Consider the following 18,692-nt stretch of genomic DNA (forward strand, 5'->3'; position numbering starts at 1 on the left):
GAGTGGTAGATTGTAGACAAATTTGAAAAGTTGTTTGTCCAGATAACTCAATTGGTTATTGAGTGGCAGATTGTAGACAAGTTCCAAAAACTGCCCGCACAGATAACTCAATTGGTTCTTAAGTGGCATATTGTGGACAAATTTCAAAAGGTGCCCGTTCAGGTAACTCAACTAGTTCTTGAGTGACAGATTGTGGACAAGTTTCAAAAGCTGTCCGCACAGATAACTTAATTGATTCTTGGGTGGCAGATTGTGGACAAGTTCCGAGAAAAGAGAGGGAAGAGAGTCAATTCATCATTGATCAATTCCCAAGTTTGTACTGCACTCAAAAAGCTCACCTTTTTTTTTTCCCACAAAATTACTCATCTTTGAGGAAAAAAAATTTACTGATACTACTTACATTATATCCCTTTTGGGTTATAGTGAGGTGCATGGTAGTAGTGAAACGAGTGGGTAAATAGTTGAATAAAGATGGGTATCTTTTGCTCTTAACTTTTAGCCCCATCCCCCATCCCCCATCCCCCTACCCCTACCCACTACCCCCTTTATAGGCTTATATCTCTCTCTTTAGTCTTAAAGAAAAAGTTGCAGAGAGAGTATTGATTTGAGTATGACAGCATAAGTCAGGCAGGTAACTGCATAGTACGTACAAGCTCCCACTGTCCGATCTATTCATATATCTATAGATGGGTATATATATATACACACAGATACTATAAATAACTCCACAGATATATAGATCTTTGTAGATCAAGTAGAAAGGCGTGGCGTACGGTCTCACTCTTTGGGTGTGCTTCCTTTGCAATTTTCTTGGTGTTTTTGCGGTTTCTGCAGATGTGTCACTGTAACCATAATTTTCTTCTGTTTCTTTTCCCGCAGATTATACATATTATGATGATGATGATGATGTGAGAACACGTGCACAGATTTCCTTCCCACCATCGTGAGGTACCCATATATATATATATATGATATATCATGTCATCTAATCATAAATTTAAACAATTAAATATATCTACTATAGTTAAATATATAACCAGTTCTTGATTCTCTCCATCCCTTTGTCTGTATATATATGAGCAAATTTCGTAGTGATTAATGATTGTGTTGTTTTTGAATTTTGCAGGGTTTCAAGTTTCATCATTGTAGCTAGCTTAGCAATTGGTCTCTCACTTCTTCACCAACTAGATGGGATGAATCTTTTCTCTCTCACCTTCATGTATGTGTTGAGCATATAATATAGTTCTGTATAAGATATAAGTATACAGTCTGATTATCGGTTTAAACTTTTAGTTGAAAAGGGACACGTTTTGTGTTCCTCGGGTACACGCAAAGAAATGATAAGAAAAGATGTTTTGTGGGTTTGGTGCAGTGATAATTAGGTTGACAGAGAAAGATGGCAACGTACTTTCATGGAAACTCGGAAATCCAAGGAGGGGGTGATGGGTTGCAAACTCTTATACTGATGAACCCTGCTGGGTATGTAAATGTTGGATTCTCTGACACCCAACCGGCGGCGGGGACCAATTTCGCATTCCTCAACTCCATCACTTCTGGTGGGAACGCTGTTACGTTGTCACACGCGCCGCCGCCGCCGTCGCAGTCGCAACAGTTTGTCGGGATCCCGCTTGCCACGGCCGCGGGGTCTCATCAGGAGGCCCACGCTTCCGCGGTGCACTCTCAGCAGCATGATATCACCGCCCTCCACGGCTTCATCAGGTCTCAGTATAACAACAACATGTACGGGCCGCCGCCGTCGTCGGTTGAATTGTCGGCGGCGCGTGAGGTGACACGCGCGCAGGGTGGGCTGTCCTTGAGCCTCTCCTCGTCTCAGCATGGGAATTTCCGGCCCGAGGGCGAGGCCGGGTCGACACAGCAGATGGTGACTGCGGCTATATCTCCAACGTCCGGCGCCGACGATCAGGTGCGGGTATCCGGCGGATCGTGTTCCTCCGCTTCCGCCGTTTCCAATGGCGCTCAAAGTAGGATTTTGAGTTCCAAGTATTTGAAGGCGGCACAAGAGCTCCTTGAGGAGGTTGTTAATGTCGGCAAGGGAATAAAAACCGGCCCGGAATCATCAGCCAAAGGAGCTAATTCTCAAGCCAAGAGTATCGCCGGAGACTCCTCCGGCGAGGGACAAGCCGGAGTAGAGAGTAGCAGCGGTAACCGCACCACCGAGCTCACTACTGCAGAGAGGCAAGAAATTCAAATGAAAAAAGCAAAGCTTGTAAACATGCTTGATGAGGTAACAAATTTTCTTAAAATTCGTACGTTAGTAGTAAATGTCCAATTTTATTTTCTTATATGGTACTGAAATTGACACTTTAGGCTTCTGTCCAACAATTCTGGGCACTGAATTTGACCATTCACCAGTCTCCGCTCAACAGAATTCTTCTTCGATTTTGTTCTTGATGATTGAATTATGGGATTTTTGTAGGTGGAGCAGAGGTACAGACAATATCATCAGCAGATGCACATAGTAATATCATGGTTCGAGCAAGCGGCCGGACCGGGTTCCGCGAGAACCTACACGGCGGTGGCGTTGCAGACAATCTCGAAGCAATTCCGGTGCCTGAAAGACGCGATCTTGGGGCAAGTACGAGCGGCGAGCAAGAGCTTAGGGGAAGAGGGTGTGGGAATGAAGGTGGAAGGTTCATCGTCCCGGCTGAAAATGGTGGACAACCAGCTCCGACAACAGAGGGCTCTGCAACAGTTGGGAATGATCCAGCACAATGCTTGGAGACCCCAGAGAGGATTGCCTGAGCGTTCAGTTTCTGTGCTTCGAGCTTGGCTCTTTGAACATTTCCTCCATCCGTAAGTTTTGAATTTCAAGAATCTGTGAAATGCAATGCAAATATCATATCATATCATGCTTCCTCACTTTGTGTGTCCCAATCTGTGTCCAGTTATCCCAAGGATTCAGACAAAATCATGCTGGCTAAACAGACAGGCCTTACTAGGAGTCAGGTGAGGGAATGAATGATTCATTAAATTGTTTTTGTTAAGATTAAGATTAAACGCTTATCAGTACGCCCAAATACATGTGTAGCAATCAGCGCCACATTTTAAAAAGACAAGAAGAGTGTTTGGTAAATAATTGTTAGCTGATAGCTGCTAATTGATTGAGTTAGTGAATTTAACTAGTTGATTGCCTTAGCTGATTGTAGAAAGATGTTTGGTAAATTGGCTTAGTTGATAGCTGATTACATGCAAAATAACTTTTTTTAAAAGCTGATCAAGAAATCTAGTTTGAGTAGCTTTTTGAATTTTAGCGGTTTGGAGCAATAAACAGTTACAAAAAGCTAATTAATCAAACAATTATATTGGTTGTTTAACCAAGTCAAATAGTTAATAGTGGTCAAATAAACCAAAAATTGACTAATAAGCTAACTATGTTACCAAACGGGGCCAATGTGCAAACTTGACCCTTCTGGAGCCTCAACCCAACAATCCCCTATTCACCTGGTGCTGGATTTGCCCTTCAGGCCTCAGCCCAACAGATTTCAAGTTTTCAGTTACAGAATTGATCTTTTAAAGTGTCTTCTTCTTGATGGATTCAGGTGTCGAATTGGTTCATTAATGCTCGAGTTCGGCTATGGAAACCGATGGTGGAAGAGATGTACCTGGAAGAGATCAAGGAGCAAGAAAAGAGTGGAGGAGGAGCAGAGGACAAAACAAGCAAAGAGGAAGCAGATGAAGAAGAAGAAGGCTCAGCATCTCTGCAACACAAAACTCCCCCTGGCTCAGAAAATCAAGACAGGAATAATGATATTGACACCCCAAAACAAGCCAATAATAATAATAATCCAGTAATGTCCACTGCAGCATCAACATCTATTACTGGGATAACCATGAATGCCAACCATCCAGGTTTCAACCTCATTGGACCCTCAGAAATGGAAAGCATTACTCAGGGAAGTCCAAAGAAGCCGCGGGGGGGCTCAGACATGCCCGCTCTCATGAAATTTGGCAACGACAGGCAAAACCGAGAAGGATTCCCCTTGGTGGAGGGATCAACAAACTTCATGGCCGCCTTCGGCTCCTACCCAATGGAGCAAATGGGGCGGTTCACCACCGAGCAATTCCCCCCGCCTTATTCCACCAACGCTGTCTCCCTAACCCTCGGCCTGCAGCACAGCGAAAACCTCTCCGCCGCCATGTCTGCCACACACCACAATTTCCTCCCCAATCAAATGGGAAGGGGAGTCGTGATTGGTGAAGCCGAAGCAAATGATTTCGTCGCTGGAATGACCACTCCGACATCTGCTCACCCCACCAGCGTGTTCGACAACTTCAACATCCAAAACCGCAAGAGGTTCCCTGCACAATTGTTGCCAGACTTTGTCACCTGATCGAGTTTAAGGTTGTCTGCAGGGTCCTCCTCTTTGTCTGATCTTCATCACTATTTTCTTCCATTTCCCAAAACTATTAGGAAGAACGACATTTCATTATGGTTAGTGCAAACAACCTTGAAAAACAAAAAAAAATTAAAAGCTTTTACATAGTACAGGTCTACACTTTGCAGAAGAACCACTAGAGTTCTTATGGATAGTTTAGGCTTTTAGAAGATGTGGTTGAGGATTGTATATTAATTTTGTTGTTGCAGATAAGATAATTGGATTGTTATATTGGATGTGGAAAAACACATAATTTGGGATGGTATAGAAGAAGATAATGTTAAGTTTCATTGCTATCAGAACAATTTGTACATTCAGTTTTCAAGAAAAGGAGCTTGTATCGAGCCCGGCAAACCAGTATAGAGTTACACCTAATCTGATGGGCTCATGTAGCACTATGCATTGGTCCTCCCACCTAATGGATCGTTGAATCACCGTAATTTACCACTATACTATCTTGCCAGGCCGGAGTGTGGGGCCCTGGCTATGAAGAAATTTTGCCTTAGCTTAGCTTGGTCATCATAGACTTTTCATCATGGCAGGAAAAAATAAATGTCCCGAGCTATAACTTAAACTAGTTGATCAATCCAAAAGAAAGTTAATAACTCTACTATGTTGTGAGACACAAGGTACAAGACGAGAAAATCAATAGAATTGATCCTATTGTGAATCCCTTACAAATTGGGGTGGAATCATATTTCCTTTTGGAAAGTAGTGCATACAGACAAGTACCACGAATTTGCAAATTGGTCTCTTGAGACTCGACTTTTCCTCAATGCATAAATTTTAGAACATTGCCCACTGACCAGGCAACCTTAATTCCAAGAATAATAATAGCATATTCCTACCGATACCATTTTATTGGCTAATTCAACCCATAAAATCAACAACAATCCTTTTTCCGTAATTTTCTCTTAAACAATTATTTCTGTCTATAATATCGCATAGTAACTCAATTCATCTAATAAGTTTTAATTCAAAACAAGTTGGTACAGCTACACGGCTATTCTCTCTATTGAACCCCCTCCTATGAGTCTAAATAGGAACTAGGAATTGAACTAACCTGTTGCATTAGTATGTGTTCCTTAACAACATATTGGTAGTTCTCAAAAAAAAACAACATATTGGTATTGCACAATATCTAGTACAATATTCACAAAACCATGTATGTATCTAACCTAAAACATTAGATGAAATGTCCATACTAGCTAGGGTCTATCTAGAACATACGTGTGGGCCGTGTGGTTCCAAGCTAAATGATGTTTTCATCAATGCCATTGTCCAAAGGCTAAAAGTATGTTCATGAAAGTCAAAATCTTGGATTATGAGATGCAGTGCCTTGAGAAGAAAAACTACCAAATATCTATATCTAATAGTTCTTTTGACTTTTGAGCCCATTAGAGTGGAAAAAGAGTGGCAATTTGCATACTTTATACTTATCCCCAATGTTTTGGCTTTATTCTTGTACCCCTACCACCATGATTTCAGCATATAACTCTGATACCATGTTAGAATCTAAGATTGGTCCAGGTCACTCCACTGTGCTATAATGCACATGGTCAAACTACACAAAGAATTCAATCAATTAGCTAGTTTAAGTGTTTAACTCATGGGGTCTTATAAACCCATGTTTCTCTCTTATTTTTCAATGTGGGCTCTTAACAGTCGAGATGAAGTTATAATAAACCATAAAATAAGTATCAAAGTAGGGGCAAATTATACATGGACCAGAGTCTACCTTGCATTGTAGACCCTGGTCCAAAAATAACCTTCAGATTCTGTATCTATAGCTGACACATTTTATACCTGCAGTTAATAGTTTCTGTACATGTAACTATCATGTTATGTGTCAGCAATTATCAAGTCAGATTCTGTATCTATAGTTGACACATTATGTACCTACAATTGATAGTTTTTGTACTTGTAGCTATCATATTATGTGTCAGCAATTATCAAGTTATTTGTTTATTGTAGATACAGAATATGTTAACTGAAGGTACGAAATTTTTGTATCAGAGTTCACAATGCAATATGAACTCTGGTCTTGGTATAACAACTCGATTAGTGTTGAAACAATCCCTAATGTTTTGCTACACAGCCCTACACATGTAGCATTAGCACTAAGCGCCAATGGAGCAAGTTGTGTGCATAAGAATAAGCCTATTCAATCTTTATAACCACAAGTGTTATGAAGAAAGTTTCAACGGAATATCATCATATCTTCAACATTCCAAGAGAATAAAGCCAAAAACAGAAACCGGAGTTTCTTGGTTGGATGTTTATTGATCTGATGAAAGGGAAGTGAACCTGAATTGGTACTTGCTTGTGGATGCAAACCACTTGAAGAATAATTCTGTTGCCGAAATCTTTCATCTTTACCATATTGCTTAACCAATGAGGACTCTTTCACTGGCTTTTCATGGCAAGATGCCTAAAGCAATGCTTTTTCCCGAGGTCGAGGACCACTGAAGTGAAGACCTTATCTGGACCGCCTCTCAGATCCATTAAGAAAATCTACAAAACCAGCAACATCTGTTAATGCTAATTAATCTAACAATATATGGTGAGAAAATGATGGATATGATGTCTTCAAGGCTGGAAGATGAACTTGATTAACCATTGCAAAGAATCTATTAATCGAGCACAACTCGAGTTTTACAAAAGGCCCCACGATTAAAACAATCGAACGGAATGGGGTGCCAGAAGTACGGGTATGAATTTACAAAACCGAGACCATTTTAGCCATGTCGAGAACAGAAGAAAAAAATTTCCAGTTCCTAACGATTAGATTGACAAAACGGTGTTCTAATCTGTCGGAAGAAGTGATCATACTGGATTGGCGGTGCTATGATCTCCTTCGAGCATTGCCAGCCTTCGCTTGGCAGCCTTGGATCTATAACACCACGCTTCAAAGGCCTCGGTGAGGTCTGGATACTGGACATGCTGGTTTGTCCACCACTCCGTCAAGATCTCCGCCTGATCTGCCGAGGGCAATGTAAGTATCATTGAAACAAACGACGCCTCTAAGGATTGCCATAGATCACCGTCTATTTTCGGAATCAGATCATCGTCACTGTCGGCAGTCACCGAATCACTCAAAGGCTTAATTGCCCGGACAAACGGAAGCCAGACCTTTGCCATGTGGAGGCGCTTCGTCGCGGGCAGAATAACCGTGCCATATCCTATTGCCTCTAGGACTTTTGCCGCCACCTCAAGAACCTTCAATTTGGTCCCGATTGTTTCAGCTTCGGGGCTCAACTGCTGAACAACCTTTATTATTTTAACTGATATCTCTGTCCATCTGTGAACAAAATCTCTCATAATCTCCAATTTCGTTAATATCTGGCAAGCCCAGGATAAATCCGATAAACACGACTTAAATAACTGCAATTTCCCGTCCTCGGATATCGATTCTTGGACATCGCACAGTAAAGACTCTACGAGTTGGCTAAACCTATCGAGCAGTCTCTTAATGCATTGCACTACCTCTAGTTTTATCTCATTATCGGCCGTTAACAGAGGAGCATCATCATCTTCAACAACCATGTACTCGAGCTGTTCTTGAGCTGTCGTTTTTAGATCGTTCAAAGAATCGGGAGGCAAGGAAGTGGCAAATTGCATTGTTGAGAGGAATATTTTGACCACAGCAGAAGGAAGAACGGGTTGTAGGCGAGCAATAACCGGTGCCACTTGGGACCCCATGCCCGGAATCGTTTTTAGGATATCCTCCTCCTCCGTTTCTTCCCAGGGAACGGCTTCCAAGTATTCCGCACACGCCGTAATAATCTGTGGGCACCCGAGCTTGAAAGCCGCCCGTAAAATGCCAAGTGCACTCCTGACACCTTGGCAAATATCAGTCACTGAAGAATCTGAAACGACATAGAAGAGTCGAAGGACATTGACATAGTAGTCCAAGTCAGATTCTTCGCAATGAACCTCAACACAGTTGCGTGAATCAAGAATCTGACATGTTGGCCAGGTATCGGATAATCGGTCAGCAAAGTACTTGCTCTGTTGGACAAGGATATGAGAATGACAATAAACCCTGTGATCGCGACCATCCTGTGTTCTAATCCTCACTACAACATCACTGGTCGGTCGATCTCCGATCCTGCTCGGTGTTTTTGATTCATTTAGCTGAATGTAGAACATAATAGGAGAGAAGAACGTAAGAAGCAGTTCTGCAAAATCCAGCAGTCCGGCAGTGTGATTTATGATAGAGCAAATTTAACTGGCTAATAAACTTTCAATACATAACATTTACTCCGTATACTACTAGCAGATAAAAAACTATTAACAAGTATAATGTTGAGACAACAAGAACAAGAAACAATAATAATGGCAGAAAGAAAGAAAGCAAGATTTACGTGGTTCAGTAATGTGCCTACGTCCACGGGAGTGAAACTATTCTTTTATTACTTGTGATGGTGATACTGGTGATGGGATACAACCAACATATTTATAGGCATCTAATCCCTATACAATCCGCTTTACTCTTATTCTTTATATAAGACAAACTCATATTCCCAATCCATATATGAGACAAACTCAACATATAATGTTTATGCTTCCACATCTAAAACTAAATGTAGTACTACATTTTCCCAGAGTGAAAAACGAACACTCTGTTCTATAGGGCTATTTCCCGGGCTTAAACCCAGGACCTAACATTCAACAAGCAAAAACTTGGCCACCACAAGAATACCAACATTCTAATCATCATTTCAAAAGTGACACTAAACATGTTTATAATATCAATGCTATCACAAGCCCGACAATTGCTTTCAGTAAAAATGGCTCCAAAATAGGTAAGGACTCAAAATTTTAGGATCATTCAAAGAGGTCAAGAAACTCACATGTGAATCCATCAAACAACCAAAACTAATCGCTTCAGCTTCTATTCATTGCATCACCTGTAAGCAATAAAGAATATGGATAGGATAAAATGGTACAGAGGAATTCTCCTAGATGAGTGTATAAAGAGCACGAGCAACGAACACTAAACCTGGTCAGAAAATAAACACGAAATTTGTTACATTCTTACATAACAAACAATAGCAAACAGTAGACATTTACACCCCGTCAGGACCCAAATAGTGCAAATGTCAAACATAAATAGAAACCCAACCAATAAGAAAAGAAAGTCTGAAGTCTCAAGAGGATTTATAAAAGGTGACATTCTTGAATTACCACACAGAGGTTTCTAACAAGTCATCAAATAAATGATGAAGACTATATAGTATATTTGCCATAAAGGAGAAAACCCTTCTTGAACTATGCACAAACACTCAAAAAATCTGACAAGCATCATACATCAAAGGTTAGGCAACTCAAAGCTTAGTTCTAATCATCTGAAGAATGAATCTGAAGCCTCAAAAGAACAGGCCCAGTAAGCAATCAAAAGATCCAGAACATCCATAAAGACTCAAACTTTATGTAACAATACTTTAAAAAAAAAAAAAAACAAAACTTTCTTCAACAACTCCAGATTGAACACAAGTTAATTAAATGGTCCACCCAAATAACAAAAATGGGTAAAGTTTATTGCCATCCAGTACTGCCCACATCTACCCCTTTCTTTATTAATTCATAGAACTGAAATATGAATTGAAAAAAAAAAAAAATGAAATGCAGCCCATGGGTGTTGAACTAAACAGCACATAAAGATGATAGAATCTAAGATTAATCAAGAATTTGTTGATTATTGATGTGTGGGGAGCAGTATCCGATGTAGTATTAGGTTGAAGGCAAGTAGAAATTTGGATTGAGAAGAAACATACCTTTTCTTGTTGAAGCGGTGGAGTGGATTCAGTACGTGCGATGCGAAGCAGACAGCACAAGTTGGGGGGAATTGAGTTCTGTTCTACCTTACCTTCCCACTTGCTACCAAGTTGTACACTGTTTCTTTATTTATTCACAAAAAATATTTAATACGTTATTGGTGTATAGGTGTTATACATGTTTTTTTTTAATACAATTTGTAATAATTTAAAAATTATTGTAATTATAACTATTTTATTTTATTTTAATAAGATTAATTATATTATATAATGTAATTAAAGCTAAATAATATCTTTTGTTCTAAATTACGGAGTACTACACTTGTGTTGCCATGGAAGTGTTAAACCTTTGCTGTTTCTTCATCGCAAGAAAGACGATTTCAGCTTCGGAAAATGTGCATTGCCAAGGAGGCAAGGAACATACGAATAGGTTGTTGATTCAAAAGGCGGAATTAGAACTGGGAAATGGGGATGAATTGAATCTAGTGAAAGGTGAAACTTCAATTAGTTTTTTTTTAACATTGCTAAAGAAACTAATAAACAACATTAGAAGTTACTAGTAAAAATTGAACCTGTGACATTGGAATAATAATAAGTTATTATATGTTCAAACCTAACATAGTAGGTGGTGTTTTGGTTCAGACATTGAAATTAAATATTTGGAAATGATAATGAGTTTGTAGAATGAGTCTTTGTTTGATAGTAAATAGGTATTGAAATCAAAATAAATAAATAATTAATTAATTAATTATATACACGCATACATGTGTATTTGTGCGCGTGTGTATGTATGTGTGTGTGTGTTATATATATATATATATATATATATATATATATATATATATATATATATATAGGGGATGGTTCACATGCGAGAGTCTCCCAGATGAAAGATGCGGTGAGATCTGATCCGTTGATCTAAATCAACGGCTCAAATCAAGGAAATTTTTTTAAAAAAAATTTTAAAAAAACGCGCTTCTTGGGAACTAGATGCGAATGACCTCCTCTTACCATTGTTGAACCGATGCACCTTAAGGTTCAAACTTACGCATTTAAGTTTCAAATTGACGCACCTAAGTATTGTATTGACGCACCTTAAGTGTTAAAATGACACACCTTAATTGTTAAAATGGCGCACCTTAAGTGTTAAAATGAAGCATCTTAAGTGTAGAACTAACGCACATTAAGTGTTAAAATGACACACCTTAAGTGTTAAAGTGGTGCACTTAAGTGTAGAACTGACGCACCTTAAGCTTTACAATCCGAAAGGTCAGTTCTCGTAACTTTGCGGGTACCTTTCGAAAGGTACCATTAGGAGTAGTTACCTCTCAAACTACTCACGTTTCAAACCATTATTAGAGCCACTCTTCAGAGTACAGTTCTAGGTATTAATTCTCATGTTACGGAATTAATTGAGATCAGAAGTGTAGAAATGATACACCATAAGTGTTAAAATGATGCACCTTAAGTGTTAAAATGACGCACTTTAAGCCACTTTGAAAATACGCACCTTAAGCTTTCAACAATACGTAAAAATTACCATAATACCACCATTTTTTTTAAAAAATTTATCTTCATTCTGAATTGTTGATTTTGCCAAGATCAATGATTATGATGAATCCGCATGTTTTGGGAGAGCTTTCGCACTTGATCCTTTGTCTATATATATATATATATATATATATATATATATATATTCCATAATAGAGTGCAAAATTCCCAATCAAACGCAATCTAAATTAAGTTGCAGCTTGGGAATAGGTTTTGCTCTCAAAAAAGAAGAAAACGCAATGGCAATTCAGGATAACACTCATCTGGCCAAAAATCTTTTCAGAGTCCAAGTTGAAATTGATGCTATTCTAGTTGTCCAAGGCTTAGACCATGTTGCTAAAGAATCCTCAGCTCCTTTGATTTAATTTTACATGATATTAGAGATATATATTGTTGAGTTATTTTATTCATATTTATATCTCGTTTGTTAAGTGCTTTGTGAATTGAATACCCATTTGTTAGCTCATGAGTTTGTTTCTAGGCTAGATTGGACTGATTTTCTTATTATACCCTCTTTTTGTCCTTTATTTGAAGATCGATATTATATGTACTCTCAAATCTTACTCTCTCAATTTTACTTTCTAGTATGGCGGGCGTTGATAAGTTATTTTTTTCATGTAAGTCTTAGTACAAATGTCTACATCAAGATTTTGTGTGATAGAGTAAAAATTAGGAGTAAAAAATAGGGGTATACATAACATTTTCCATACAATACAATGAAATTTGGTTAAATGTTTACGAAGTGGGGATATTTTAAACTAAAACTTAAATGTTGTTTTAAGTCAAAATTAAAAGGTAAATTATATTGAAAACAGAAATTTAAATTGAAAATATCAATATAATTGTGAACAAAAAGTAAAATAAACTTTAAAATTTAACCTTAAAAAAAAAAAAAAAAAAAAAAAAAACTGTATAACAAAGTTTGTGCGAAATGTATATCTCATCAATATCTGATGGTTGATGATTACCTGTTGTGGTATGACAAATTTACATGCCACTATTCGATATAAAGAAATGAAAATAATTTGTCACCTAATATATATGTATTTTTTTTTTTTGAACACACCTAATATATATGTATATGCATACGGCCGAACAAGAATATTTGTCAAAATTATATACGGTGAGAACAATCTTTACATTATTCCCAAATTCAGTATACAATATATTTAAAGAGTGAGACCATCTCACATATCCTTATTCGTAAGACGGGTCGGATCAATATGAAAATATGATACGAAAAATGTAATACTAATCATGAATAAAGTACTTGTTACTCCTAAGTGAAAATGTAATACTTTTAAATCAAAATATAAAAGTATTACATTCTTCTTAAAATTATTACATTTTTTCTTATAAGTAACAAACATTTTATTCCTGATTAGTTTTACATTTTTATATATTAATCAATATTACATTTTTTCAGTATAAATTTTACATTTTTATCTTAACCCGAACCGTCTCACGGATAAAGATCCATGAGACAGTCTTATACAAATTTTTACCATATTTAAAATATCATTTAAAAAGATAGAGAATTGCGTCTAGGGGTGTAATGAACCAAGCTACTCAAGCACGACTAGATAAATATTTGAATTTGATTCGACTATTGTCGAGTCAACTACGAGCTCGAGTAGTTTCAATAAGGAGCCAAATTCAAACCTCTTAATACTGGACTCTCACGAGCTGAGCCTAATTGAACTTTTTAAAACATTTTATATTTTTATTTCTAATATAAATATAATATTACAAATGTAACTAATATAGTTATATATTTATAAAATGACTATAATTGAGATTTAGTATTGAGTTTGCTATGATATTTAGATGTAAATTATTATTATTATTATTATTATTATTATTATTATTATTATTATTATTATCACCTAAAAATAAAAAACTTTAATAAGTGTAATCAAGTCAAGTTTGAACTCGAGTCTAGTTAAGCTAAGCTTCGAATTTTAAGCTTTAACTATTCGAGCTCAACTTATCTCGTTTATACCTCTAATTACGTCACCCAACTTTCTTTTAAAATTTTTTAATAATTATTTGTCGTTATGAATTTTATATTAGTATAAGGAGATGCTCTATGTATCTAGTGAGTCAGAATGATTCCTTTGAATGAAGGTTGTATGTGTACTTGTAAACATATGACGAAGTACAAGCAAGTTAAGTGTACATGAAATGTCGACTAAGCGCATGTGTAGTGTCGGCTATCGACAACATTTGATTTTTTATTTTTGACTTATCAATTCGATCAAATTTTTGCAGAGTTTTTTGCACTTTTGGTTGCACGACTATAGTGACACTAGCAGAATTGATCCACGACTTTTGAACCTTGCAATTTTAGTCCACGACTATTGATTTTTTTACAAAAATGGTCCTTCCGACCACTTTTCCGTCAAAATTCCACCGGAAAATTTTTTTTATCCATTTTTAACAGGGCTAAAATTGACATTTTACTTATCTCAAAAAATAAAAGAAAAAAATTGACATTTGACTACATACAATATTACTGGGCTACATACTACTGCCCCAGGCGGCGGAGTTCCTGGAGCAGGTAGGGCTGTCAGTAAGCGGCGGAGCGGCCATGGCGTTTCCCGGGCTAGTTGGGTTATCCGGCAGCAGCATTGGAGGCGGAGCCAGCACGCTTGCGGGATCATCCGAAGACATCGGAAAAGCTTCGTTGTATAGATTTCTGGCGAGAGAAGCGGAGGAGATTCTCAAATGCAATCACTTTTACCTTTCCGTTTTATGTATTTCCTTTATATTTTGAGATAAGTAAAATATCAATTTTAGCCCTGTTAAAAATGGATAATAAAAAAAAAATCCGGTGGAATTTTGACGGAAAAGTGGTCGGAAGGACCATTTTTGCAAAAAAATCAATAGTCGTGGACTAAAATTGCAAGGTTCAAAAGTCGTGGATCAATTCTGCTAGTGTCACTATAGTCGTGGGACCAAAAATGCAAAAAACTCAATTTTTACATATCATATTTCAAAAAAAAAAAAAAAAAAAAAAAAAAAAAAAAATTGCGTATCATCACCCCAATGCCCACGTTTTGATCTATTTTAAAGATTATATTTAGAGACCTTTATCTCTTGCTCCTATCTTAGAGACATTATAAATACTTAGTGGAGAACATTATCTGTTACATGTCTTAATTATAACAAAATCAATTTCATATACATCTTCTGTTTTTAGTATTTGAAACAATTACAGAGTAGTAAAATAAAATTATTAACTTATTTTGAATTATTTGTTCAGTTAAGTAGTTTTACTAAAATAGGGTAGGTTTTATTAAAATTTCTTGTCAATAATACTCAATATGTATGTATAGTGCCTAATGTGAATTTTAATTTGGTTTTACTAACAAGTGGTTAATGGGAGGTTTTAAGGGTAAATTACATCCTTAATGTAAACTAATACATTGGAATTTTATCACTATCATTCATAAGAGTCTATAGTTTTATATTATTATAATAATAAAATAAGATTTTTTACACGTTTAGTGTAATATTTATACACGTTTAGTCTATGTGTGTGTGTATATATATATAAGGGATCTATACATATAATATATGTAAAGGGGATGGGGGGAGGGCAACTGCCCCCATTGTAGATCTACCCCTGTCTTTCAGCATCTTTGGGTCTTTTTCTCATTTATGTTTTTCGTCGGATTTAAACTTTCACATCGTCGCGCTCTAATCATGACCTTTAAATCAAGTGACGAACCAACGACGTTAAATTCCGGGAGCGAAATGTAAATTTTATATTTACGAGAAGTGTTGCAACAAGATATTTATTTCTGGTGAAGTCGATTGTGGAAAGATGTGGTGAGTCAGGTCAGTCAATGTGATCACTTAACACTTGATTAAGTCAGGTGGACCGTTGACTTGGCTTATTGACCACTTGTGAGTTTTAAGAAACATCATTAACAATAATAATTACGAATTTTAGGTGATTAAATTGGAGCGTGGGTCACGACACCTATTAAGTATTAACCATATTTGTTCGTTCATTTATCTGAACTCTTACGTTTTGAATCTGTTGACCAAACTATTCCATCCTTGGACTATTTTGGTGCCACTTTCTTGTAATCTTGTTTGAATCTCCAATTCTCTTTTGTTTTCTAAGTTTTTTTCACGTTAATTCTTCTCCCACAAGATTGAATACTCAACCTCAAGAGCCTCACATAATCCGATCAGACAAAACATTAAAGAAGATGTAAATCATGGTAATTCAGTGGCTCAGCAACATAAGGATTCTATCTACCTTGAGTATAATTTCTACATTACCGCTGCCGAGTTCAAAACTTTTCTCTTCACCTAAATTCTGCTTGTTGAACTAGTGAGTTAAGCCCTTGCGTATTTTTTTTCCACGTTAATTACTCTTACTACTTGTGATCGATGATATCGTTGTTATTTTCTATTGAAAATGTTTTAGATTCGTGTCTCATCTATATCAGTTTGACATTATTGATGAAAAAAAATAAAAATAAAAATAATTTTCAAGTGAGTTTTTTTACTTACAAAAAAAAAAAAAAAACTTGTATTTGTTGAAAATTGAAAATTTCACTTTAAATATGTACTTATAAAAGCATTTAATTTAAACTAGACTAGGCAAAATCTTCTTCTTCTTTTCCCATAGACTACGCAAAATATGATAAGCCTTCTAGAGAACATGATTGGTAAGACTTCTAGTTCCCTCCGTTAAGCTTTTAAGTTCGAAATATGTTGATTATACTACTTTCAGATGCCTTAATGAAATTAAAAGAAAAAAAAAATTATAACTCTCACTTTGTGTGTGTGTGTATATATAATTGGTTATATATATATATATATATATATATATATATATATATATATATATATATATATATATAACCAATTATCTACAACTACATACCCCATTCAAAAAAAAAAAAAAAAATTACAACTACATATCAAAATTAATTCTATTTGTGCTAGGTAGGATTTCAAGAGTGATAAAGCACTCACTCTACTAGAACACAAAACTTCTAGTTAGATCAAAAAATACTTACCCACACCTCTATAAGTTCCATACAATTTAATTACTGACAAGATTGATACTTCCACGTATATTATTTCCTTTTTTTTTATATAAAAATCATATTAAAATGCAATGATTGTAATTATATGGATCAAAGTATTGTCTAAACCTTATCTCAAATTATTTTTTTTTCTTTTTAAATGATAACTATACAATTTACAATATAATATCTCAATACCAAACATATGCAATGTCTTTAAGTGCACCAAATCGACATATATTTAAAATTTAAATTTTAAATAAGGAACAAAAATTAGAATATGTTTCAAAAAGATTATGCATGCATAAACATTGAATGGATAAACTTGTGTGAGACCGTTCTTATCATTGAGACAGCTAGGTCAAGATGAAATGTAATACTAAATCAAAAATAAAATGTTTATTACTTATATAGAGAAATGTAATACTTTGGAAAGAAAATATAATACTTTTAAAATTTTTTTATGTAAAAGTATTATAATTTTCCTAAAGTATTACATTTTTTTCCTTATAAGTATTGTATGGGACACTTACCAACATTACTTATAAGGAAAAATGTAATATTTTTGATGAAAAATGTAATATTTTTACATCAAAATATAAAAGTATTACATTTGTCCTCAATAATATTACAATTTCTCATAAGTAACAAACACTTTATTCCTAATTAGTATTACATTTTCAGTATAAGTATTATATTTTCATATTGACTCGACCCAAATACGATCCATCTCATGGATAAGGATTCGTGAGACAGTCTCACACGAGTGTGATCCAATATTAAATTGTTTGGGGTTACACGACTGAACAAATTTTTTCACCATACGATGTGATAGTATATGATGCATATTGCTCGCATGGCTAACTTAGGTGATTCTTAGGTGGTAAATTGTGAGCAATGACACATGATTGAACCCTAGCAACCGGAGTGTGGAAATTCCACCCAATGTGTGGTGGGTTCCTTATTGTATAGGCATCAGACACTAGTCCTCCCACCTGATGAATCGCTAAGTCTCTGTGATTTACACATTTAATTTTGTGCATTTTGATTTATTTAAACCAACATCCACACAAAAAAAAAAAAAAAAAAAAAAATACGAAGCTTGATAGGCATGCATAATGGACATATGGGGAAGAGATAATGTTAGATATTTATATAGTAAAACAATACTTATGGTTTTATGCATGCCATATAAGGATTTGCTTGAATTGATAAGCTTTAATTTGGATGTTGTATACTGACTTTTTTTTTTTCTATAAAAAAAAAAAAAATCAATTTTAAGTTTAGTTGGACTCGAAGTTAGTTTGAAACAAGTTAGAACTAAAAGACAAATTTTTTTTATGGAACTTAATATCTTCTCCCAAAAGGTTAATTCCCAACTCCAAGGTCTTCACAGCCCGATCCCACAAAACATTGGGAGGATATAAATCCTTTGTCAAATGTCGATGCACACAAAGGATCGTCTGTTCACTTTAGATATAAAGATATAATTCTTATATTGTAGCTGTCAAAGTTCGAGTTTGGCCTCTGAAGTACTGTCTACTGAATCAATGAACTAAACCTGTACAAGTAGCTAATATCTTGATCTGAGATTTTTTTTTAGAGGATCACTGAGAATTATTCATAACTAATAACTATACATATAAATGAATATATTACTATATTTTTCTCATAAAATAATCATTCTATAATTTTCACTTTTAAATTGACGTTTCAATTAATAATAATTCATAGCTAATAAATATTATAATAAATGAATATATTACTATATTTTCTCATAAAATAATCATTCCATAATATTCACTTTTAAATTGACGTTTCAATTCAATTAATAATTCATAAATAGCTAATAAATCTAATCTAATAAAAACAAAATAAGTCTCAATCAAAGTTATATCCCTCATTTATGTCCA

The 18,692-nt window shown here is 35.5% G+C and overlaps 3 protein-coding genes across 9 annotated transcripts in view; 2 read left to right on the plus strand and 1 right to left on the minus strand.

Annotated features, from left to right (window-relative positions):
* Positions 1-572: 572 nt before the first annotated feature.
* On the plus strand, positions 573-4,687 carry LOC109150234 (BEL1-like homeodomain protein 1). Of its 3 annotated transcripts, XM_019298165.1 has the most exons (8): positions 573-788; positions 880-948; positions 1,127-1,219; positions 1,373-2,245; positions 2,438-2,814; positions 2,907-2,967; positions 3,561-3,768; positions 3,802-4,687. In XM_019298165.1, the coding sequence occupies exons 4-8, from the start codon at positions 1,397-1,399 to the stop codon at positions 4,350-4,352; spliced, it is 2,046 nt and encodes a 681-aa protein (XP_019153710.1). In that variant the 5' UTR covers positions 573-788; positions 880-948; positions 1,127-1,219; positions 1,373-1,396; the 3' UTR covers positions 4,353-4,687. The 3 variants fall into 3 exon arrangements, with proteins under 3 accessions (XP_019153710.1, XP_019153693.1, XP_019153701.1); XM_019298148.1 differs by having other exon boundaries at positions 3,561-4,687; XM_019298156.1 differs by lacking the exons at positions 573-788; positions 880-948; positions 1,127-1,219 and having other exon boundaries at positions 1,263-2,245; positions 3,561-4,687.
* Positions 4,688-6,540: 1,853 nt separating this feature from the next.
* On the minus strand, positions 6,541-10,290 carry LOC109150250 (BTB/POZ domain-containing protein At3g05675). 5 transcript variants are annotated; one of them, XM_019298184.1, is made up of 4 exons: positions 10,178-10,290; positions 9,254-9,310; positions 7,230-8,534; positions 6,541-6,911 (listed from the first exon to the last, which is right to left on the minus strand). In XM_019298184.1, exons 2-4 carry the CDS (start codon positions 9,263-9,265, stop codon positions 6,804-6,806), a joined length of 1,425 nt encoding a protein of 474 aa, XP_019153729.1. In that variant the 5' UTR covers positions 9,266-9,310; positions 10,178-10,290; the 3' UTR covers positions 6,541-6,803. The 5 variants fall into 5 exon arrangements, with proteins under 5 accessions (XP_019153729.1, XP_019153724.1, XP_019153725.1 ...); XM_019298179.1 differs by having other exon boundaries at positions 7,230-8,578; XM_019298180.1 differs by having other exon boundaries at positions 9,254-9,402.
* Positions 10,291-10,992: 702 nt separating this feature from the next.
* The window catches only part of LOC109151255 (E3 ubiquitin-protein ligase PUB24-like), an 11,730-nt gene continuing 4,030 nt past the window's right edge, over positions 10,993-18,692 (plus strand). Inside the window, exon 1 of the mRNA XM_019299177.1 lies at positions 10,993-11,040. The gene's annotated coding sequence lies outside the window, so the exon portion shown is untranslated. The remainder of the gene's footprint in view (positions 11,041-18,692) is intronic.

This window comes from Ipomoea nil, unplaced genomic scaffold (genome assembly GCF_001879475.1).
Source record: "Ipomoea nil cultivar Tokyo-kokei standard unplaced genomic scaffold, Asagao_1.1 scaffold0268, whole genome shotgun sequence".
Taxonomy (NCBI): domain Eukaryota; kingdom Viridiplantae; phylum Streptophyta; class Magnoliopsida; order Solanales; family Convolvulaceae; genus Ipomoea; species Ipomoea nil.

Excerpts from the sequence above, each read along its gene's own strand:
- LOC109150234 (XM_019298148.1), top strand. The coding sequence starts at position 1,397 with ATGGCAACGTACTTTCATGGAAACTCGGAAATCCAAGGAGGGGGTGAT. Across the intron at positions 2,246-2,437 it reads TTGTAAACATGCTTGATGAG|GTGGAGCAGAGGTACAGACA; the intron begins GTAACAAATTTT and ends GGATTTTTGTAG. Across the intron at positions 2,968-3,560 it reads CAGGCCTTACTAGGAGTCAG|GTGTCGAATTGGTTCATTAA; the intron begins GTGAGGGAATGA and ends TGATGGATTCAG.
- LOC109150250 (XM_019298179.1), bottom strand. The coding sequence starts at position 8,549 with ATGTTCTACATTCAGCTAAATGAATCAAAAACACCGAGCAGGATCGGA. Across the intron at positions 6,912-7,229 it reads ATCATAGCACCGCCAATCCA|ATTTTCTTAATGGATCTGAG; the intron begins GTATGATCACTT and ends CTGGTTTTGTAG.